General features: G+C 58.8%; 1 protein-coding gene across 1 annotated transcript; it reads right to left on the reverse strand.

Moving 5' to 3' along the window:
- Nucleotides 1-245: 245 nt before the first annotated feature.
- On the reverse strand, nt 246-22,538 carry LOC100342761 (glucose-induced degradation protein 4 homolog). The gene is made up of 6 exons (XM_051830744.2): nt 21,895-22,538; nt 16,449-16,508; nt 12,684-12,791; nt 8,137-8,238; nt 6,419-6,549; nt 246-2,872 (listed from the first exon to the last, which is right to left on the reverse strand). Exons 1-6 carry the CDS (start codon nt 22,081-22,083, stop codon nt 2,809-2,811), a joined length of 654 nt encoding a protein of 217 aa, XP_051686704.1. The 5' UTR covers nt 22,084-22,538; the 3' UTR covers nt 246-2,808.
- Between the last annotated feature and the right edge of the window lie 1,736 nt (nt 22,539-24,274).

Genomic DNA, 24,274 nt, shown 5'->3' on the forward strand with positions numbered 1-24,274 from the left:
TCTGTATTGCAAGGTGTCCAGTTCTGCACTCAGGCAGGAAAGGAGAAAGGCTTCCGCGTTTCCCAGCAGAATCAGGAAGGAACAAGATGGAGCTCGAATCGAAGTGCTGAGTGTCCGAGGGCCGAGAGCGAGGGGCTCCCCCCAACCCCCAGCCCCCACCCCCCAGGCAGGCCCTGGGCAGCCAGGCGAGGCCTGCTGTCTGTCCTTGGACCGGGGTACGGTTTTGACTCACAGACCGAACCGACTCACTGCTTAAATACCTTTATTATTTTTTTCTTTAAAAATTATTTGGACATTGATAACTCTGCAAAATACTTCTCCCATCCCCAACCCTCACGCCCGGTCCCCACACGTCCTCCGTAAAGAAAACAAAATATTCACACTTTGTGCCCGGTTCAAATCTAAGTCTTAAAAACATTGAAAGTTGAAAATCAAATATTACTTTGCTTTCCCAGAACTCGTTAGTCATTTTAAACCACAATGCAACGTACTTAATGGAGTTTCTTTTTAAAAATTAGCTTATCAGACTATTTGATGAAGGGAGAAAAAAAATCAATTCAAGGCCTTGGAGAGAATAGAAACTCCCTGCTTCCGAAAGCAGAGACATGGGGGCCGCCCTCGCTGCCCCAGAGCGACGGACAGGACCGACCGGCGGCGGCACACAGCTGGGTGTCCTGCCTTCAGTGGGCACTGGCTCCTGACCCCTGCACTGCGAAACCTCAGCAGGAGGGTGCTGGCAGGGCGAGTCCTGCACAGGACAGGGTCCGTGGCTGGGGGCTGGGGAGGCAGAGGGGGCCGCGAGCCCACGTGGGGTGGAGGAAGATGGGGTGTGGGGGGGAGGCAACCTGCACTCACGTCCCAGTGGTGGAGACAAGTGTCAACCATCAATATTGCACATCGTATCGGGAGGGGCTTGGGACAGCGCCTCGGGCAACAGCAGGGGGCAGGTGGGGCGGCCCTGTATTCACGACAGCCACGTCTGATAGGCCCCTGGTGCACTGGGCTAGCTACCTCCCTCGGGGCCTGGCCGGGGCCAGCTCCTTCTGGGGTGGCTGGCGAGGTGCGGATGCTGTTTTCCCAGCAGCCCTCGGCCGCCTTTCCTCTTCTGGTGCCGTCACAGTCGCAGTCCCCTTGCCAGGGCTGGCCACCCAGGCCTTGTCCAGTCTCAAGGTGAACGTCATTTCTCCGTGTGCCCGGACCTTGCCGGATGGGGGAGCCGCACCTCGGCACAGTCTTGGGACCGCACACGGGTGTCATGGGTGTCTGCTGGCTAGCTCCTCGAAGGCTTCCGTGGCCTGGGTCTCAGGAGCACACAGCACGCCAGGCACCCACAGCGAGGTCCCGTTCCCCAGGCATCCCCTCGCCGCCTCGCCTCCTCTCGCCCTGCCCTTTGGCCAACGTCACTCCTGCGAGGTGGTGGGCGTGGTGGTGGGGGTTTCTGACGTTGATTTTTAAAGCTTTTCCTCTTGGATTCAAAGTCTTGTAAACCTTCAGAAAAATGCCGATCCCCAAAGCCCCGCCCATACCTGCGGGCTACAGACCAATGCCAACCTAGGAAGCTTTTCAAACATGTAAGAAAAACAACAAAACGGAAAACCACACACGCGCGAGCTCACACGCACACACGCACGCACACACACACTTTGGCACGTGAGCCTTGAGTTATCTGAGTGTGTTCTCGCCTCCCCGACCCCCGCTACCCCGCCCTGCGTGCCCCGACATTTCAGCGCCCGTGTTTTGGGGGGACGACCCCCTAGTGCCTCGTGGGGAAAAGGTCGCACTGTTGTTCTGAGTGGCAAAAGGAAGAGGTTACAGATACTAAACCGCACCCCGACACCCCACCCCGCACGGGCCCTGGGGTCCGGCCCTGTCGTCTCACCGATGCCGTGTGACGCCTGCACCGGGACCACGCGTCTCTCAAAACTGCTGGTTGCTTAAATATACGTACACATATACATATAGATATAAAAATTACTAAGTCGACATTTGCTGTTTTCAATGTGAAAACGATAAAATGTAATTCTGAATAGTTGTGCATTTGCCACAGGGTCCTCGTTCAAGGGACCAATAAAAATAATTTTGTCATAAAAAAATCTCATTTTTTTTTTTTTAGGTTTCGTATTGCCCTCGAGTTCCAAAGTCTGGAGCAAGCGTGCTGAGGCCGCGGGGCTGGGACCTGCTCCTGCCAGGGGACCTGGAGGCGTAAATGGAGTGACCCCCGCCCCGCCCTGCCCCGCACGCCCCCCGCAGCCTGCCAGCCACCTACAGGCTCGGCCTCGGCAACACACGAGGCGACAGGAGCCCCGCAGACTGACGAGGTCCGGCGCGGATCCCATCAGCCGCGGCCTCCACCTCACTCTGTAGCTCGCCAATCCTGCCCCTCCTCCTCCCACACAGAGCTCCGGGGCCACGCGACGGGGGCGGGGGGCGTGGGGAGGGACCACTGAGCACCAAGGCTGAGGGCGACGCGGGAGCTGACCTGCTCGGGGGAGGCGGGGACCCGGGCCGGGCAGGAGTGGGCATTTCCGGGACGCAGCAGTCAGCTGTGCGGGAAGGAAGTGCGTTTAAGGTCGCTGAAAAGCACACAGAGGCCAGGCTGCCAGAGGGGAGGGAGACCGGGCCGGCGGCCCGCCTGCCGCCGCCCGCCCGCGCGAGCTCCTCGCTTGGCTTCTGTGGGTTCTCGTCCATGCTCTCGAAGAGACGGGAACACGCTCCTCCTCCTCCTGGCTCTGGCAGGGACACAAGTTTCCTGGCTAAGGTCTTTTCTGCCAAAGTTCAGTTTTATTGGGTTGCCGGCCGGACCTGCTGTCACCGGAATTCGTAGATGGGCGCGCTGTGTTCAGGAACGTGGGTCAGGTTGAGGGACTGGTACCTGCAGGGGGGGAGGGGGAGACACGCACACGCAAGGCCGTCACCCCACACGCTTGGGCAGGGGTGCCGCTCCAGGCTACCCCCTGGCCCCGCCAAGCGCCCTGCCAGAGGAGCGCGCCGCCCAAGCCGCTGGGAAATGGGATTGAGCGGGAAAGCTTATTTGGGCACAATTCTGCCTTTTTTTGGGTAATAACACCTTTTCCATGAACTGTTTGAAGACTCATCCTATGCAGTGGAGTTCGAAAATTTGGCACCAAAATAAACTTATGTTTTAACACCGTCTTCCCCAGGGGGTTCTGGAAGCGCCTCGTACTTTCCCAGTGGAGCCTGGCTAGCTGTTTGAGGCTCCCTCTTGGCCTCTTGTTGGTTGACCCATCTCTAGGCCATCTGCTCCAGTCCCAGAGAGACGAGGACCGGGGAGAGGGATGGGGAGCCCCAGGGGAGCTGCAGCCCGAAGCCCCAGGTCTCTCTCAGCTTGTGGCACTGCAGCCCCGTCCGTGATACCGCGAAGTCCCTGCAGCCTTCACGGACAGACACAGAGACTTCTCAACACAGCCAACCCTACGCTTTATCCCACCGCTCAGTTCCATGCTCCCACGTCCCAAGGTACAGTGTTAAACTCAGAAAGCACTGGGGCTGGCGCTGTAGCGTAGCAGGTAAAGCCACCACCTGCGGTGCTGAAATCCCACATGGGTGCCGGTTCTAGTCCCAGCTGCTCCTCTTCCGATCCAGCTCCCTGCTGTGGCCTGGGAAAGCAGTAGAAGATGGCCCAAGTGCTTGGGCCTCTGCACCCGTGTGGGAGACCTGGAAGAGGCTCCTGGCTCCTGGCTTTGGATCGGCGCAGCTCCGGCCATTGCAGCCAACTGGGGAGTCAACCAGCGGATGGAAGACCTCTCTCTCTCTCTCTGCCTCTCTGTGTAACTCTGACTTTCAAATAGATAAATAAATCTTTTTTTTTTTTTTTTTTTGACAGGCAGAGTGGACAGTGAGAGAGAGAGACAGAGAGAAAGGTCTTCCTTTGCCGTTGGTTCACCCTCCAATGGCCGCTGCGGCCGGCGCACCGCGCTGATCCGATGGCAGGAACCAGGCACTTATCCTGGTCTCCCATGGGGTGCAGGGCCCAAGCACTTGGGCCATCCTCCACTGCACTCCCGGGCCACAGCAGAGAGCTGGCCTGGAAGAGGGGCAACCGGGACAGAATCCGGCACCCCGACCGGGACTAGAACCAGGTGTGCCGGCACCGCAAGGCAGAGGATTAGCCTAGTGAGCCGCGGCGCCGGCCAGATAAAAAAATCTTAAAACAAAACAAAACAAAACAAAACAAAACCCGGAGACCACTGGAGAGCTTGCCCAGTGGATGGTCATGTGGAGGTCATGCGGGGTCATGGGAAGGAAGGAGAAACAGGGGCACACAACTGCACACAGGCCTGACAGCCCCCGCATGGTCAGGGCCAGCAGCTGGGGCGTCAGCTTCTCCCCTACTTGTTCCATGCAGGAGTGCGAGGAAGAGAACCCCAAAACGGATCGGGAATGGAGTGTGCATTAGTCACTGGGCATACGCCAATCGATACTATGTGGCAGGGTGGGGGGGGGCCATCCCCACAGGGGGCAGCTCCGGGGTAGGCGTGGCGGCAGGTGTCAGGGAGGGGGCAGAGCGCTACACACAGAAGCCCTGGCACGCCCGCGGCTCTAGGCCTGGAACTGAAAGCGGAAACTCAGCCCCGTGTGCGCGGCAGCCCGTGCCACTGCTCACGGGATGGAGGAAGGGCTTCGTGTGCGCAGAAACGGGAAGTCATTCGGCAGTGAAGGGGAAGTTCCGACCCGCGCTGCAAGGCTGCAGCCAAGCGTGAGGCTACGCGAAAGGCCACATAGTGATAGTGGGATTCCATTTACAGAAAATACCAAGACAGGCGAACCGAGAGAGAGCGAGAGAGAGCGAGAGAGAGAGGGAGGGAGGGAGGGAGGAGCAGCGTGGCCCAGGGCTGGGGGTAGCGGGCTTGGGCGTGACGGCTGAGGGGTACGCGGGGTTCCCTCTTGTGCGCAGGGCAAGGCTCGGACGCTGGCGCCTGCACAGCTCCGTGAGCGCGCCAGAGGCCCCTGACGGCACGGCCCAGGAGTGCTGGCTCAGCGACGCTGCTGTCTTTCTGAGAAGGGGCTAGGGCAAGCTTTAACGCTCGCTCGAGAACCGCACAGTCGCTGCAAGCCCGACACACTCATTACTCGCAGGTGCGACCTGGCTGCCGCCGAGCATGGAGATCGAGAGGAGGCCCTGAAGGGTGAGAAAGCGCCCCCACCCTCAGCCTCGCGGCAAGTGCACCTCGGGCCGTGGGTGCGCTTTGTTAAGTGCTACTTGCTAACGGGAGAAGCCTTGTAGCGCTGGGTTCGTGACGTCGACACGAAGACCAGGCCCCTGGCACTGTGTTAATTTCCCTTTTCTGGCAAGTTCACCTCAAGCTGGGGGCCATGTGTATGACCCAAAACTTAGGACACAGTCTCTGTTAAGTTCGAAGTGTGTTCCCAGGGACCACGGGCTACGCTGAGAAATGCAGTGTTTTCTCACATTGAAACCACAGCCCTCTCAGGGACTCGACTCAAGGGATCAACACACGTTTCAGGTGCTTCAGGATAGGGGTTCAATCCCTAGGGACAGCTAGGTGCTTGAAAGTACAGCAAGAAGGGGGCTGGTGCTGTGGTGTAGTGGGTAAAGCCACCGCCTGCAGTGCCAGCATCCCATATGGGCGCCGGTTCGAGACCCGGCTGCTCCTCTTCTGATCCAGCTCTCTGCTATGGCCTGGGAAAACAGTGGAAGATGGGCCAAGTCCTTGGGCCCCTGCACCCAGAAGAGGCCCCTGGCTCTTGATTGGCCCAGCTCCTGCCGCTGTGGCCATTTGGGGAGTGAACCAGCAGATAGAAGACCCCTCTCTCTCTCTGCCTCTGCCTCTGCCTCTCTGTAACTCTGCCTTGCAAATCAATCAATCAATTTAAAAAAAAAAAAAGTGCAGCAGGGAGGCTACCAAGGTCTCCCAAAAGGTGGCAAAGGTCAGCACTTCAGGGCTCTGTCCTTTTCCCTGGCTGAGACACAGGGGAGGCTGTCAACCAGGGCCTCACATGACAGCAGGGGCGTGCAGGACCCACGTCCCAAAACAGAGCTGCAGAATTACAGAGGCGGCTGGCACCCCCTTCCTGCTGCCCACACCGGCTTAGAGCACATCTTAGTTACAAATTCAACCTGGGAAGAGTGAGAACAGGAGCCAGCGAGAGCGAGCGGAGCCCTGCTGGACATCCAGCAGGGGGTCGGAGACGAGTCCCTTCCCCCGACTCTGCCTCTCGGTCCTGCCTGCTCTGCTCTGTGCGGAGGGACGAGCCCGTTAGGAGCCCCTGAGGTCACGGCGACAGGCCTGCGACATGCAGATAAAGTGCAAAGCCTACGCAGACACGGGCCGAGATTTTTCCTTTGGGTTTGATGAGCCGGGGAGAGCTGGGGGTGGGGGAGGGGTGAGGGGGTCAGCCAACCTCCAGCGGGAACCCCCGGCCCATGGGGCCTCACCATTCTGAGCTCCGATGGTAGTAGTAGCCCTCTATGGAGGCAGCCGACTTCTGAAAGCAGATGTAGTAGAAGCCGGCAAAGGAAGCACCGCTGATGTCTTTGATCGTGTGGTCTGGGACCAGGAACTGCTCCTGCAGGCAGACAAAGGCCGGGCCGTTAGCAAGCAGCGTCCTCTGCCGCTCCCGGTGCCGCCCTGCTCAGCACCGGGGCGCTCTGAACACACGCAAGAGAAAAAACACGAGCACGTGGTCTCTGGCGGCAAGCTGCACCGCGAGTTCACGCGAATCAGCCACTCAAAGGGTACCGTCTCCTGTCCCCTGCTAATGTGCCTGGGGAGTCGCCAGAGGATGGCCTGAGGCCTGGGCCCCTGCCACCCATGTGGGAGACCCGGATAGGGCTCCGGGCTCCGGCATTCAGGCTGGCCCAGCCCTGCCTGCTGCAGCCACTGGGGAGTGAGCCAGTGGGTGGAAGAGCTCTCTCTCTCTGTAGCTCTGCCTTTCGAATAAACAACCTTAAAACAAACAAGTACCAAACACTGGGAACACCAGCGCCTGCCCGCTGTCTTCAGAGAGCACGGACGGAACGGCCTGGAAGGGCCAGGTTCCCATCACCTGCGGGCCTGCAGCTTATTCTCAGGGTGGCTGGGTTGCCAGCAGCCCTGCGGACACCCTCTCTGGGCACTCCAGAAGAGGCGAGTGTGGGTTTCCGGCCGGAGCCCAGCAGAAAGCCTGTGTCCCGGTTCCTGCTCTCTTGGACAGAAAGGCTGGAGGCCCCAGGCCTCGGGGGGGGGGGGGAGGGGGGGCTGTTAACGGCCCACGGCCCACAGGTCGGTCATCCTAAGAAATCCTTCGGACACAGAACAATTCCATTGCCATTTAAAAATTCTAAGACCCTCAGCTCCCTCCCTATTCAGCCTCTAAAAATTGTAGTTTTCAAAAATTGTTCTTAAAATGAGCACAAGAAACTTCCCTGAACAGGTTCAGCGGGCACACGTCCCACTAGACAGGGGCAGGCTGGGCATGGACTCTGTGCCCGGCAACACGGACGGCCTGAGTGACGCTCCTGCCCTCTCCCAGAGGAGGCGTGCATGAGGACCCTGGTTGAGGTGCAGGCCCGAGAGCTGGTGAGGCCTCCGAGTTCCCCCCCGGTCGGGAGCAGGAGGAGCGGGAGCTGCGTGCAGCTTCACAAGCTTGCTTCCCAGCCTTGACCGCGCTTACCCAGGCAGGGGGCACAGAGCCACTTCTCAGGCGACGGCCGCGCCGACACGGAGCGCTCCGAGGGCGGCTGAGTGGAAAACCCACATTCCATTCCTGGTCCCTCACTTCCTGAGCTGGAGGGGAGCAGAGGGCCCCGGGGAAAGGATGTGGCGAGGCCGGGGGGGGGGGGGGGGGAGCAGTCACTCCGATGGCATTAAGGCGGTCCAATGGGTGACTACACTCAGAGAAACGTCTGGCTCCACCCCAAATCTACAGTGCACGTGGGTGATTCAGCCTGCAGGCTCAAAGGGATTCCTGGGGTGAGAGCAGGGGAGGATGAAGATGCAACAGTGTCAGCACGTGCACCCAGGACCGTTCACCAGCCAACCACTAACCAGAGCCATGGGAGACCCAGCACTCCACCAGAGCACGCCCTGGGGCAGAGCAGGCGTGTGGGGTGCAATACCAGCGCTGGCCCACAGGAGGCATCAGAGATCACGGGCTGGGGGAGGGGGAACTCACCTTCCATCGCATAAAGACATAATCTCCATTCTTCAGCTCTTCATAATCGAAGTCATCTGAATTAAATGATTTTGCGTACTGGTAAAAAGCCAGAAACTTGCCCTGGAAGCAAAAAGAGGATGGTGATGGGCCCTGGTGTCTGAGCTGGCTGCGGGCGCCCAGGGTGCCCACCTGGTCACAGCCTTGCCAGCTGCAGCCTTGGCTCCTGATGGGGTGGCTAAAGCCCAGTAATGGCCAGGGAGCCTGGGTCAGACCCTCCAGCCGCTGCCGCAGCCCTGCACTCAGGGGCAGAGCACTGGACTCCAGCCCGTGAGCGCGGCCAGCAATGGGCCAAAGGACTAGGAGGGACGCATGCCCAGAGCACCTCCGCACAGACAGACGCAGGCTAAGAACAATAAAGAGGAGCCCTCTGTAAGTAATCCGTAGAGCAAAGAGCCAGGCGGAGGAGTTGGGAGCCTGCCAGCCCCAGGTGAGGGCCGGCGGAGCACAGTCCCCCACGGCAGTAGGGGCGTTTGGGCCAGCGCCTTAAGCTAGAAACTGGCTAAGCCACAAAAGGAGACTAGAAATAGCGTGCAAACCTCTATCTACCCTTCTGGGGTGGGCACTGGGGTGCAGTGGGCTAGGCTGCTGTTTGGGATGCCCCGCCCCTGCCCGGCATCAGAGTGCCAAGTGTTAGTCCCGCCTTCAGCTCTGACCAAGCCCCCTGCTAACAGTGCAGCCTGGGAGGTAGCTGAGGGCAGCCCAAGCACCAGGCGGGGCTCCTGGCTCCTGGCTGCGGCCTGGCCCAGCCTGGCTGCTGGGGGTCATTTGGGGAGTGAACCAGCGGCTGCAGGATCTCTTTTGGGTCACTTCTATGTTTCAAGTTGAGTAAATGATGACAAAACAAAACAAAACCGTTATCTTTTGATCCTATTTTTTTAAAAAAGAAAAAAAAAGTGTGTATATGTATGTGTCTGTATGTACGTATCTCAAAGGCGACTCAGGCAGAGGTCAATCACTGTTTTAGCTGTAGGTACTGTCACCACAGATGGTATTTTTTCCTCTTGCTTTTATATTTTTTAAAATCTTTAAAAATCAGCACGTATTAATTTCCTAAGAAAACATCTTACATAAAAAACAGATTTAAGTTGTAGTTCTTGTTATATAGTTTTTTTTTTTTTTTTGGACAGGCAGAGTGGACAGTGAGAGAAAGAGAGAGAGAAAAAGGTCTTCCTTTTTTGCCGTTGGTTCACCCTCCAATGGCCGCCATGGCCAGTGCACCGCACTGATCTGATGGCAGGAGCCAGGTGCTTCTCCTGGTCTCCCATGGGGTGCACGGCCCAAGCACTTGGGCCATCCTCCACTGCACTCCCGGGCCACAGCAGAGAGCTGGCCTGGAAGAGGGGCAACCGGGACAGAATCTGGCGCCCTGACCGGGACTAGAACCCGGTGTGCCAGTGCCGCAAGGCGGGGGATTAGCCTAGTGAGCCGTAGCACCAGCCTTTAGTTTTTTTAAAAGATTTATTTTATTTATTTGAAAGACAGAGTTACAGAGAGAGGTAGAGACAGAGAGAGGTCTTCCAACTGCTGGTTCACTCCCCAGATGGCCAAAACGGCCGGAGGTGGGCTGATCCAAAGCTAGGAGCCAGGAGCTTCTTCCAGGTCTCCCACGCGGGTACAGACTTGGGCCATCTTCTACTGCTTTCCCAGGCCACAGCAGAGAGCCAGACTGGAAGTGGAGCAGCCGGGTCTAGAACCGGTGCCCATATGGGATGCCGGTGCTTCAGGCCAGGGCTTTAACCCGCTGCGCCACCGTGCCAGCCCCACATAATTTTATTTTGAGTAGATGAAACATGAGGTTGCTTCAAAATGTTCATGGAAAATGCATGACTTGGGGCTAGTGCGGTGGCGTAGCAGGCTAGGGCTCCGCCTGCAGTGCCGGCATCCCATATGGGCTCCAGTTCGAGTTCTGGCTGCACCACTTCCGATCCAACGCCCTGCTAAGGTACCTGGGAAAGCAGCAGAGGATGGTTCAAGTGCTTGGGCCCCTGCACCCACTTTGGAGACCCGAAGAAGCTGCTGGCTTCAGTTCGGCCCAGCTCTGGCCATTGAGTCCATTTGGGGAGTGAACCAGCAGATGGAAGATCTCTCTGTCTCTCCCTCTGTCTGTAACTCTGTCTCTCAAATAAATAATCTTGAAAAAAACATGTACATCTTGAAAAATCTACACGCGGGGTTTAAAGCCTGTCGGCACGGGGGCTGCCGATCGCCTAGAGGTTAAGACGCTGTTTGGGTCACCCGCATCCCGTTATCAGAGTCCCAGCTCCACTCCCAATTCCAGCTTCCTGCTATGCGGGAGCTCAAGTAGTCTGGTCTCGGCCACCTGTCTGGTGGGCACGCAATGAGCTCCCAGCTCCTGGCTTCGGCCTGGCCCAGCCTCCGCTGTCGCAGGTCCTTGGACAATGAACTAGAGGATGGGTCCTCTCTACTTCTGCTTCTCAAATATACATATATATATAAATACATATAAAATAAAAAACTTTGAGCCAAATAAACCTTTTATTCATTCACTTTCAGTTATTGGAAAGGCAGAGACAGAGACTGAGAGATCCTCCTCTGCTGGCTCACTCCTCAAATGCCCCCAACAGCCAGGGCTGGGCCCAGCCAAAGCAGGAGCTGGGAGCTCCATCCCTATCTCCCAATGGGTGGTGGCGATGCCAGTAACACGTGAGCCACCACCTGCTGCCTTCCAGCGTGCGTGTGAGCAGCAAGCTGGGGCCAGACGTGGGGCCAGGACAGACCCAGATACTTTGGGATAGAATGTGGGCATCCACGGCCGGTGCCGCGGCTCACTAGGCTAATCCTCCGCCTAGCGGCGCTGGCACCCCGGGTTCTAGTCTCGGTTGGGGCGCCGGATTCTGTCCCGGTTGCCCCTCTTCCAGGCCAGCTGCCAGCTCTCTGCTGTGGCCAGGGAGTGCAGTGGAGGATGGCCCAGGTGCTTGGGCCCTGCACCCCATGGGAGACCAGGAGAAGCACCTGGCTCCTGGCTCCTGCCATCGGATCAGCGCGGTGCGCCGGCCTCAGCGCGCCGGCCGCGGCGGCCATTGGAGGGTGAACCAACGGCAAAAGGAAGACCTTTCTCTCTGTCTCTCTCTGCCTGTCTCTCTCACTGTCCACTCTGCCTGTCAAAAAAAAAAAAAAAAAAAAAAAAAAAGAAAGAAAAAAGAAAAAAGAAAAAAAAGAATGTGGGCATCCTAACTGCTCCTCCAAACACCTGCGCCCCCGCAAAGCTTATCTTTTAATTCTGCTTCTCCAGACACTTCTGTAGTACCTTTGTGTATGGAATCTTGACTCTGTAGTAGCACTGTGTCAATACCACTGAGAGCGTCCCACAATGTGTCTCTCACTCTAGATTATTGGGGGAAAATGAGACTGGGGGTGGTTTAGGAGACACCCTACGTCCCAGGCAAAGGCACAGCACAGAGCTCTGGGAACGTGGGGCCCCTCCTGAGCTGGGGAGGTTATGCCAAGCTAAGCCAGGGCAGCCAGAACGGCAGGGAGGAGGCGCTCTGCCGGCCCGGCTCCCTCGCCCTAACCACACTCAGTGGTGTGCCAGCGCCACTGGCGGCCTCTCAGTCCCTCTCTCGCTCCAAAGGTTTCTGTCCGGCCTAACGGAGGCCGGAGTCTCAGACAGTATATTAGTGGAAGCCGATGGGAAAATTAAAGAGTTGCTTTTCAAGTGCTGGATTTGCAGCCAGCCTAAGCTACAAGGGAGTCATCGCAGGGCCCCGAACACTCGGCCTTTCGCGGGGCCAATTTGAAATGAGAGACTAAGTGGAATGGGCACCAGCCGGCTTTACTGCCAGGAAGACCTTTCTGCACTGGGCAGGTGTGGGGCAGATGGCACCCAGGGGCCCTCCCGACTGCCCGCCGACGCCATGCACCAGTGTACACCACCTGGGCTGCCCGAGCCTTTGGGTGCTCTGTCATCTCTGGAGGCACAGGCACCCACTGAGCCGTGCGCGTTTGCTACAACAGTCAAAATGTGGAGCTTTCAAAAAAAAAAGTTTTACAAAGTTCAAATTTCAACTGAACTAATAAAAACTCAGCATTTCATAGCCGTTCCTTTCCAAATTCAGAGCCAAAAAAAAACCAAAAAACAAACAAAAAACAAAAAAACAAAAACCTCCAGCAGCCGGAGCAGAGCCGCTCCTGTGGTGGAGAAAGGGCGGACAAGGGGCTGCTCCCAGGGCTCCCCCTGCAGGCTGGGCGCTGGACCCGGGTAGAGACGAGATGGGGGCTCTAGAATCCGCTGCTGCCTCGCTCTTTGCTGCTTGGTCTACACACAGCAAGGATGCTGGGCTCCCTGGTGTTAAACAGAAACCCGCTGTCTTCGTGGCCCACCTTTCTGAAGAGAGGCTGGCAGGACCCGGGGCAGCGGGCTCAGCTGTTCTGGGACCTCGTGGCCACTGGAGTGGAGGGAGCTCTGTCCTTGGCAGCCACACAATGGGGAGTCTGGAGTTCTCAGGGTGTGCCGGCGGTGCCGGGGACGCCGGAGCGCGACTCACCCAGTGTTTCCGGTCCACATCTTCGTCCGCATCCCACTTGCGAGTTAGGAAAGGGTGCTTTTTGCTGATTATTTCTCCTTCAAAGAAGGTCGTGAGGGTCGGATACTCCTACGGTGGAAGCCAGACATGAGGACAGGGGTTGCCTGAGCCTCTCACCCTTCCCACCAGGGAACCGACCCTGCCGGTGCGGCTTCCCAGCGCTCAGACACGCGGGCCGCGCCCACTCACCGCCTGTGCGGGAAACCCAGCTCACAACGTGCACGGCCGTCTCCCCCCGGCCAGAGCAGCCCACTGCTCCCCGGCCCGGCTCAGCTCAGCCCTGTGGCCCCTCCGGTCCAGCTCTCTGGAGAGCAGCACACTGCTGCCGGGCCCGGCTCAGCTCTCCGCCCCCGCAACCCAGGGGGTACACCTTCTGGCAGACACCCCCACCCCGGGGGCCAGATCTACCAGGGCTACCGTGTTCATTTTGTCGTATGCAGCGTGAAACCGTGACCCTGAAGCATCCCAGTGCTGATAACTGAGCTGTCCCATGCTTAATTAGCCTTTGAAGTGCTTTGTAGAACACATAATTTTATTTTGCTATTTGTTCATGTGCTAATGAACAGGCATGAACGATTTGGGGGAAAAATCACCCTAAGAGAAAGCTCATTAAAAAAAAAATCTGCCATTTCTCTGCATTTGTCAATGCCACCCACCTAAAAAACCAAACCAGCCCCGGGCCTGGCTGGCCACGCCCCTGCAGCTCCTCAGGAGTGGGCTGCCCGAGATTCCGGCACGGGAACTGCAGGCGAGGGCCCCAGGACCACAGAGGTGCGGCCATGTCTCCCCTCCGGGCCCCACAGAAGCCTCTCTGATCCTGCACAAACACAGCTCAGGACCTGCCAGGGAGCCGCTGCCACCATGCAGCCCCCGGCTCGGGGCTTCCAGGACACAGGACGCCACCGCCGGGCCTCAGCTGGCTGACAAGGCCTGCTCTGGGAGGACACCCAGCGCCAGGGGCTCTGAGAGTGCACCCTGCTTTCTTCTGAGAGGCTCACTGGTGTCTTTATTCCAAAGGCAGAGAGAGAGAGAGAGAGAGAGAGAGAGAGAGAGAGAGTGAGTCTTCCATCCACTGGCTCACTCCCCAAATGGCCACAATAGCCAGGGCTGGGCCAGGCTGAAGCCAGGAGCCAGGAACTTCTTCCTGGTCTCCCATGTGGGTGCAGGGGCCCAAGGACTTGGGTCATCTTCTACTGCTTTCCCGGGGCATAGCAGAGAGCTGGATGGGAAGTAGAGCAGCTGGGACTTGAACTGGTGCCCATATGTGATGGCGGCACTGCAGGCGGCGGTTTTACCCGCTTTGCCAGAGCGCTGGCCCCCGACCAGTGATTCTGCATGGATGTCTCTCTTCCAAACTCTTCAGGTAGTGTTTTAACAGGTGACCCCACCCCAGGTCCTCCAAACTCTACAATTAAACAATGCACAGAAGTCACCAGAAGGATAGACAGTGTCCCTCCATCCATGCAGTGAACCAAGCTTGGATCAGAGTATTTAACCAAAACACAACACAATCACAGCACTGCTGAACAAGTACAGATTTTTTTTTTTTTGGTGACTGTTTCCTAAACAATACAACTATCCCCACAGCACTGCGTGGCACTGGGTGCACGCCATCTTAGAGGGAACTTGGCGCATACAGCAAGAGGCACCAGGGCTTGGAGCATCCGCGGATGTCGGCTGCTGCAGTGCCCGTGGGTACCAGTGGACGACTGTACTTCTTGGGTCAGGCCCTGGAAATTCAAGCAGTGGACTCCAGCCAAACTGGGGATGACTGACAGAGCCAAGGAGAGCCCGCGGCAGCACCAGGAGTGCTGTGGCCAACCCCATCCCCCAGGCAGGCTTTGCCTGCCACGGGCAGACGCTGAGGTCGCCCAAGCCACGGGCTCCGGGCTCACCCGGAAGGGGCAGTGGCTGCCTGGCCTCCCCCGCAGACCCGGCTTGTCAGGGAGGGGCGCTGAGTGAGCTGATATGTCAAGGAGAACTCCATTCCCTGTCCTGCGGAGGAGCCGGCACCCGTGACGCAGTAGTCTCCGGTGGGTTTGGTTGCTGTGTGGTTCGGGTGGTCAGTCTCGCTGCTTTGAGCAAGACTGGCACAACCTCAGCTGCAGCTTCCAATCCCACCCCTGACCATGACCCCTCCCACAAGGCGGGCTCCAGGAAAGCGCTCCCCCCCCAAACGTAGGCATAGCACACTATTCCTTACAGCTTTGGGTTTTACTTTCTAGGGGACACATAAACACACTTTAAGACATAATTTATCTCCCAGTTAAAAATTTTCTGGGGGCCGGCACTGTGGCGTAGCAGGTAAAAGCTGCCGTTACAGCACCAGTTCCAGTCTTGACTGCTCCACTTACGATCCAGCTCTCTGCTATGGCCTGGGAAAGCAGTAGAAGATGGCTCAAGTGCTTGGGCCCCTGCACCCACGTGGGAGACCTGGAAGAAGCCCCTGGCTTCAGATCGGCACAGCTCTGACCGCTGGGTTTGATACCCGGTTCCAACTCCTGACTCCAGCTTCTGGCTAATGTAGACCTTGGCGGGCAGCAAGGGATACACTCAGGTGACGGGGTCCCTGCCACCCACTGGGAAGCCTTGGATGGTGCTCCTGCCTCCTACTGCTGCCGTCCCGGGCTCAGCTGCTGCAGGCACTCGGGGAGTGAGCCAAGGGATGGAAGCTTTCTCTCGTTCTCTCAAAAAATAAAAAAACTATACACACACACACATATTTAAAGTTGGTTCAAAGAATGTAAAACACTTTACTCTTACACAGCAGACTGGAAACCAGTCACTTTCATGGTTCCAGTGAACTATGGGGTTTAAAGAACTTCAGGGACCAGCGCTGTGGCGTAGTAGGCTATCCTCCGCCTGTGGTGTTGGCATCCCATATGGGCACCGGTTCTAGTCCCGGTCGCTCCTCTTCCAGTCCAGCTCTCTGCTGTGGCCCGGGAGTGCAGTGCAGTATGGCCCAAGCACTTGGACCCTGCACCCGCATGGGAGACCAGGAGGAAGCACCTGGCTCCCTGCTTCCGATCGGTGCAGCGTGCCGGCCGTAGCAGCCATTTGGGGGGTGAACCAATGGAAGGAAGAGCTTTCTCTCTGTCTCTCTCTCTGTCTAACTCTATCTGTCAAAAAAACAAAAAACAAACAAAAAAACCCCACTTGTGACACCCACATCCCATACTGGGTGCGGGGGCCTGGATTCAGCTCCTGACTCTGCTTTTGATTCCAGCTTCCTGCTGCACACCCTGGGAGAAGGCCGGCGATGGCTCAGACACCTGAGTTTCCGCCACCCACGCGGTGCACCTGGATTGAGTTCTTGGCTCTCACCCTCGGCCTGGCTCAGCCCCAGATACTGTGGGCATTTGGCGCGTGAACCGGCATCGGAGAGAGATCTCTGCCTGTCTCTGCCTTCCAAATAAAATGGCTTATGATGAAGGCGGTAGCTGTGTTCTTGTACTCTTTGCCCCCCCCACCCCCCTTAAAAGGACTTAAAAACAACACCGACAGCGTGGGTCACACTGGGACGTTATTTACACAGCTTGCTCTGAGTGACTTCCCAACAGGATGCACCACGAGCATGGTGCTGCCCACTCCCCACGCAGCACAGGTGCTTGGCGACCGACCACGTGCTCTGCTCGGGTCCCGGGTGGGGACGGCCTGCCCCTCTCCCTGTGAGGCTGCGGTGAGTCGGACCCTTCCGGGCTCTGGTTGGAGTGGACCGGGGCTTACCTCGGTGAGGCCTTTAATCTTCAAGTAGCCACAAAGGTAAGAGTTCCCTGTGTCCACGTGCTGCAAAGAGAAGACACGCAGATGAACAACATATCCAGCGGGGGACACACCGCGGTGCTGCGAGATCCCGCCAGGCCAGGCTGGGGAAGGCGGCAGAGCCCAAGGCTCCCCACCAGCCCCCGGGGCCCTCAGGAGTCCCCCGTACACACGCGCCAAGTGGCCTGTAGACAAAGCCAGCTGGTCCCAGAACGCTGTCAGCTCCCTGCACCTGAGGACCTCGGACCGCTCACGGACTGCTCAGGCCTCCGGCTGGGCTGCAGGCTGTGGCACGAGCCCTCCCCACCCGTGCACGTGGTGCCCGCCACCCCTGACCCCGGCTGACTTCTCTCCCTAGTCCATTTCCGCGTCGGTGCTATGTGACCGCCCCATGAACGGGCAGAAGACTCCAAGCAGCCTCTTAGCAAACCCCCGTGGCACAGCACGTGCCAGCCACAAACTAAGATGCCAGTCAAGCACCCTGACCACCCTGTGAGTGCCCGCCCTGTCCACACGCTCGTGTTTCTAACGACGAGAGCCAGGAGCCCAGGAGGAAGAGGTGCGAGGGGCACAGTGGATTCTGAGGGTGGCAGCCGCCAGCCGATGCCCACCCACCAGCCAATTTCCTCTTCTTCCACGCTGGCCTCCCCCGCCCCAAGAGACCTGGTCAACCCTGTTGCCCTTGGAGCCATTAGGTTAGGGATGGAGGGCTTTCAAAGGGGCGCATGAGCGAGCAAGGGCTTTTGCTACCCGGTGGCTGGAGGCTCTGTGTGCAGGGTCCATTCTCGGAGACCGAGACAGATGGGACAGGGAATGTCAGGGTTGGCTGCGAGGGAAGGTGGAAGATTACCGGGCCCGCTGTGGGTCCCGCCAGGAGCCAGCCTGCAACCACACCAGCTCCACACGCCTCGAGGTGTGCTGTGACAGCTCCAGTGATTCTTTTTTTTAAAGATTTATTTATTTTTATTTGAAAGTCAGAGCTACACAAAGAGAGGAGAGGCAGAGAGAGAGAGAGAGAGAGAGAGAGAGAAAGTCTTTCATCCACTGGTTCACTCCCCAATTGGCTGCAACAGCCGGAGCTGCGCCGATCCGAAGCCAGGAGCCAGGGCTTCTTCCTGGTCTCTCACACAGGTGCAGGGGCCCAAGGACTTGGGCCATCTTCTACTGCTTTCCCAAGCCACAGCAGAGACCTGGATTGGAAGTGGAGCAGCCGGGTCTCAAACCGGCACCCATATGGAATGCCAGCGCTTCAGGCAGGGGTGTTAACCGGCTGCACCACAGTCCCGGCTGCCCAGTGACTTGTTAAGTGGCTCTGAGACCGGCATGGTTACTTTGTGGCTGAACTCGCATAGTACACCCGCACCCGTGGCGTCATCCTGAGCGGGATCCCTGGCACAGGAAGCCCCCGGATTAAAGCAGCATGCTCCCTGGAGCACACGCTGAGATGTTTCACGTCACGCGAGGGCTCGGGCTGAGAAACTGGACAAGTTTTTGTGCCATTTATCAGGTCTGAGACGGCAACTACTTCCGGGTAATGCCATAAATCAGACACTAAGGCAAGGCCTCCACGCGGCAATGAACTCGGGCAGCCAGAGGATGCCAGCACCGCAGGGACGCCGAGGTGCCTCCAGGCTTGGTGCTGGTGACAAAGGTGTTCCCTGCGAAACCTGCCAGAGCACTTGTAGGTACCGTCATCTGCTGACCTTGGCACTGGGGAAGCGTTTGGAACAGCTGAGCCACACTCGCACACCCGCAGCTCTGACCCGCAGCTCCCGTCCTGTGGGCGATTCTCCCTGAATTCCATAGAGTTTGGGGGTTTCACAGCCGCTCGAGAGGGTGGCAGGTGGCAGGGACACCCACTAATACAATTATGAGCCAGGGCCGGCGCTGTGGTGCAGCAGGTAAAGCCGCCGCAAGCAGTGCTGGCATCCCACATGGGCGCTGGTTCGAGTCCCGGATGCTCCACTTCCAATCCAGCTCTCTGTTGTGGCCTGGGAAAGCAGTAGAAGATGGCCCATGGCCCAAGTCCTTGGGCCCCTGTGCCCACATGGCAGACCCGGAAGAAGCTCCTGGCTTCAGATTGGCCCAGCTCCGGCCATTGCAGCCATTTGGGGGGTGAACCAGCAGTTGGAAGACCTCTCCCTCGTTCTCTCTCTGCCTGTCTCTAGTGCTGCCTTTCAAATAAATAAATAAGTCTTACAACAAAAACAAAACACCAAGATGGCGGAGGTTAGAGTCGTCCCATTGACAGGGGTCGAACCAAGACCCACTGAGAACCTCACAGACCAGAATCTCAAAAAAAAAAAAAAAAAAAAAAAGGATGTATCCCATCAGCAGCCATCGGGGAAATGAGAACAGAAACCACAGTGAGATGCTACTGCACACCCACTAGGAGGACCACAGTAAGAAAGGTGCCGGCAGGGACACGGACAAACAGGCACCCTCACACACCGCAGGACAGACTGTGAAGTCCGACGGCTGCTGCAGAAGTCACTTCTCAGAGTGTTACACAGTTACCACCTGACCCGAAATCCCACTCCCGCCGTCTGTCTACCTAAGGGAAGCGAAGGCATACCTCCGCATATAAAAACCTGTACTCCCGGGGCCTGAACAGTGGCGTAGTGGGTGAAGCTGCCACCTGCAGTGCTGGCAGCCCTTAAGGGCACTGGTTCATGTCCCGGCTGCTCCACTTCTGATCCGGCTCTCTACTATAGCCTGGGAAAGCAGTGGAAGATGGCCCAAGTGCTCGGGACCCTGCACCCACGTGGGAGACCTGGAAGAAGCTCCTGGCTTCAGCCGGTCCCAGATCTGGCTGTTGCAGTCATTTGGGGAGTGAACCAGCAGATGGAAGATCTCTGTCTGTCTTCTCTCTCTCTGTAACTCTTTCAAATAAATAAATAAAAATCTTAAAAAACAAACAAACAAACAAACAACCCTGTGTAGCAATGTTACACCAGCATTATTGAAAAAAGCCAGATTGGACACGACCCAGGTGTCCATCAAGTGGTCAGTGGACAATGGCTCTAAGTGACAGCGCGATGACAAAAAGGGACGAAATGCTGACATGCGCTATGGTCTGAACAAAACCCTGGAAACATCACGCTAAAGAGGCCAGTCACGAACACACACGCGTGGTGCTTCGAGTCTACGTACACAGAATGTCCCCAGCAGGGCCACTCTTCGAAGACTGGAAGGAGGTGACAGCTACAGGGGATGAAGTCTCCCTTTGGGGAGCGGAAGACTTTCTAAAGCGGAGCTGTGGTGACGGCTGCACAGCTCCGCGAGAATACCAGCTGGGGCCCACCGCACCCCGACACAGGTGAAGCAGAATCTCGAATTCCAAGGTTTCTTCCAAGCAAGAGAGCGGCCGCGTTGGGAAAGGAGAAGGCCTGGGAGAGCTGAGTCAGGCAGATGAGTCCCGGCTGCAAAACCAGATGGTGGGGCAATTCATGCGCTGCGGCCTGGGCCTGGTGATGAATGAGTGACTGGCCGTCCCAGAGGCGGGGCAGCCGCCTTCCCAGGTGTGGCCACTACCCCCACACCGGCCATCCTCCTCAGGTGGCTGCCAGCCACTGGCCAGGTGTCCACTCTGCTCTGGGTCGCCTGGGACCCAGCAGCCGTGCCTCAACTCCATGGCCACTTCCACTTGTCCAGCAGGAGGCTGGCGCCCAGCGGGAGAGGGCGGGCACTGCAGACTTCTCTCTGACACCTGGCTACCCTGGTGGCTGTCCCCTCCCGCAGCAGGAAGCACCACATTAAACAGCAGGCACAGACTTCAAGACCACAGCAGGGGTCAGCACTGTGGCGCAGTGGGTGAAGCCACTGCCTGCAGTGCCGGCATCCCAGCTGGGCGCCAGTTCGAGTCCTGGCTGCTCTACTAATGATCCAGCTCTCTGCTGTGGCCTGGGAAGACAGTACAAGATGGCCCAAGTCCTTGGGTCCCTGCACCTGCGTGGAAGACCCGGAAGAAGCTCCAGGCTCCTGGCTTTGGATCAGCCCAGCTCCGGCCATTGCAGCCATCTGGGGAGTGAACCAGTGGATGGAAGATCTTTCTCTCTCTCTGCCTCTCTGTAACCCTGCCTTTCAAAATAAATAAATATTTAAAAATAAAAAGAGACCGCTGCAACCCTGTCCCATGCCAGGGACATCCTGAATTTCATTAGTTAAGACAAAACAGAAGCCTACAACCCTGCAGTCTCACGTCTTAGGCAGAAGAGACCACCAGACCAGACACACAGTCCTGAGGACCGACAACGTCAGCCACAATCGTTTTGCCTTCACAACAGAGACATCACGGCTTATGATCGACCTTTAAGCTTATAGAGGAAAGATAGGAGGTCGCAGCTCTGCCAATCCAAACCAGAGAGAACCGTTTATTCCCGCAAAACACGAGAAAAAAAAAATTGAGGCATGCTCTCCAGCTAGGGGAAGGGAAAACCTCCTTTTAAGATTTAAAACTGTTACAAGGCCAACAGGAGAAACACATCACTCTCACAGGGGAGCAGGAAGCACACAGGGCCTCCTGGCATCTGGAAGGGCTGTCAAGGGGACAGGTGTCTGGGGGGGGGGGGTCTGGGGACTCTGAGGTCCAGCCTAGGCAGCTGGGTGTCAGGCTAAGGAACAGCGTGTGTTCTGGGGAGGGGGTGCTCCCAGCGATGTGAGAGAGGGGGTGGCACCCGCCAAGGACCAGGCAGGTCACACTGCAGCTCCCAAGTGGGTCAGCGACTGGCGGCAGAACTCAGAAATCCAGGTCAAAGAGGGGGAGGTGAGTGGACGCGAAGTCAGATTGGGCCAGGCTGGGAGGAGGCTTGTGTGCAGGCAGCAAGCAAGAGAGGGTCTTCAGGAGCCCTTGGTTCGGCCCGGTGCCAGGCCAAGGAGATGGAAGCCGAGGTGGGGGGGGGGGGCACGGCAGGAAGCAAGATGCTGACAGCACCCGGGCGGAAAGTGCCCGGTCTGAGCAGCCAGCAGTCGTGGGTTGCACCGGGAGATCCTGCTCTGCCCGCAGCAAACTCCAGCAGGAGGAGGGCCCCCAAAAGGAGGACCCTGGACAGCGGGTCTCGGGTCTTGGAGACTCGGGGAGGCTCCCTCCGGGTCTTAGCAGGCGGGAGGACCCGGCCAGAGGGCCACCGGCCCTGCAAAGGGAGTTGGGGAGGTTAGGGAGGGGGGGTGCCGGCTTCCGGATCCCCAGGCGGGCCGGTCACGGGTTTCAAGTCTGGCAGAGTGCTGGGGGCCCGGCCAGGCAGATCGGGCTCGGGGCTCGCAGCTTTGAGACACCAGCTGGGCAGGTCCCGGGTGCAGGAGGCCCCGGGGCGGTGCGGGGCCTGGGCCGCGGCTCTGCGGGGCTCGAGGAGCCCTGGGCCGGCCCGGCCCGTGAGCGCCGCGAGGAGGCCCCGGCCCGGCCGGCGCTCACCTGCAGCACCACCTCTACGTCGTACGAATTCCCCTTGCTCTTCTGGTGGCCACGGAACTTGGAGCCGCTGTAGAGCAGGCTGGTGGCCACGCCGGGCTGCTGGGTGTTGATGGGCGGCGGCGGGATGAGCGAGGCCGCGGACGCGGCCGACGCACCGGCCGGCGGGGGGCACTCGGTGCGCACCGGCATCGCGGGGTCCCCCGGAGCCAGGGCTGGGGGGCAGGGGGAGGGGAGAGGAACCGCCGCCGCCGCCGCCGCGCGGGAGCCGAGGAGGGTGCCGGGGAGGGAGGGGCCGAGCGCGCACGCGCGGGGCAGGCGCGGGAGGGGGCCGCCCACTCGCTGCGCACCGAGAGCTGCGGCCGCCCCCGGGCCCCCGGGCCCTGAGAGCAGGGCCTCCCGGTACTGAGCTCGGCCCACTACTCCACTTGCCCTCGCGCGCGCGCGCGCGCGTACACACACACACTCACACACAACACACAGACACACACACACACACACAACACCCTTTCCGATTGGCTCCGGAGCGCCGGGGAGGGCGGGAGCAAGCTCACGCGGCGCTTTCGCCCATTGGCGAGCAGAGAAAACACGTGGCGGGGAGCGCGAGGGCACTTCTGGGAATTGTAGTCTTATTCCGGAGGCGCGGCGCGGAGGAGGGGCGGGGCGAGGAGCGTTTGTGATGCAGGTTCTCCGGCGGGGGCGGGGGCGGTGTGCGCAGGAGGCGCGCAGCGGCTACGGTGCGCCGTAGGGCTCATGCGGAAGATGGCGGCGTCCAGAGGCGGCTGAGGGGATCCGGGGAGGCGTGAGAGGTTTCCGTACAGCCGGACAGCGCGGCTTGGTCTCGCGCCCCGCGTGCGCCCGAGGCCCTTGGGGCGCGATGTGGAGGAGCTGCCTCCGGCTGCGGGACCGGGGGCGCCGCCTCCTGACTCAGCCCGTGGGGCCGGGGCCGGGGCCAGCCCTGGGGTCCCCGGCCCGGGCCTACGCGCCGCCGACAGGTGAGGGGCCACGTCGGGCTGGGGTGGGCTGAGAGCGAGCTTTCGGGCGTGCAGGGCCGGGCGGCGGGACCGGGCTCGCATGGTTAATGGGAGCACGAGGCGTCTGCTAAGAGAAGCGAGGGTCAGCCGAGGTTTCAAACGCGGCAGGTTCGGGCCGTGGGTCAGGACTTGGCCAAGGTCAAGGCTGCAGCTTCCTGGCCGTGTCTAGCCGTCTGTCCTGAACAAGTGGGTGACCCCTCTGCCTCCCAACTCGAGGAGGCCTGTGGGAGGCGGGGACGCTGATTCCCCGCAGGAGCGGGGTTTGGGGGTGGGGCGGGGGGACATCGGGAGTGGCGTCTCTTTCCGCTGTTTTCCTGGGCCGGGGGCGCAGAGGGGTGTGTGTGTGCAGCCAGGTGACCAAGCTGAGCCTCTAACCCGCCGCGCTGATCCGAAGCCAGGAGCCAGGAGCTTCTTCGGGTCTCCCACGCGGGTGCAGGGACTTGAGCCATCACGGGTGCTCCAAGTGTGTACCCGCACCCCCTACCCCAGCCCCGGCAGCCTCCTAGGGTGCGCTGTGAAATCCAGGCAGGGTTTGTCATGCTTAGACCAGGAAGCTAGCCTGCTACTTGTTTTCTTTTTTTTTGGAGCAAATGACAAATAAAGTTTTATTGGCACAGAGACAGTGCTCTTTCATTTACCCGTCATTTCCAAGTGCTTTCACCGAATGGGCAGTTGGGAGTTCCCAGCAGAGACCGCATGGCCTGCAAGGCCTGGAATGTGTGCCTTGTGGTTCTTGTTTTATTTATTTTTATTTGAAAGGCAGAGTTAGGGGGGGTGGGGGAAAAGGGAAAGAGACAGAGAGAGAGAGCGCGCGTGAGCACTTGGGCCATCTTCCACTGCTTTCCCAGGCCACAGCAGGGAGCTGGATCAGAAATGGGGCAGCTGGGACTCGAACCGGCGCCCATCTGGGATGCCCGAGTCACAGGCGGCAGCTTAACCCGCCATACACCACAGCACCAGCCCTACCTTGTGGTCTTGACAGGAAGTTTGTCAGCCCCTGGCCTGCATGTCAGAGCTGTCTGGAAAATAGCGTGTTCGTACATTGGGCTGGGGCAAAAAAAAAAAAAAAAAAAAAAAAATAGAGTTGAGGCCGGCACCGTGGCTCACTAGGCTAATCCTCCGCCTTGCGGTGCCAGCACACCGGGTTCTAGTCCCGGTTGGGGTGCCGGATTCTGTCCCGGTTGCCCCTCTTCCAGGCCAGCTCTCTGCTGTGGCCCGGGAGTGCAGTGGAGGATGGCCCAAGTGCTTGGGCCCTGCACCCCATGGGAGACCAGGAGAAGCACCTGGCTCCTGGCTCCTGCCATCGGATCAGCGCGGTGCGCCGGCCGCAGCGCGCCGGCCGCGGCGGC

This window comes from Oryctolagus cuniculus, chromosome 17 (genome assembly GCF_964237555.1).
Source record: "Oryctolagus cuniculus chromosome 17, mOryCun1.1, whole genome shotgun sequence".
NCBI classification, from domain to species: domain Eukaryota; kingdom Metazoa; phylum Chordata; class Mammalia; order Lagomorpha; family Leporidae; genus Oryctolagus; species Oryctolagus cuniculus.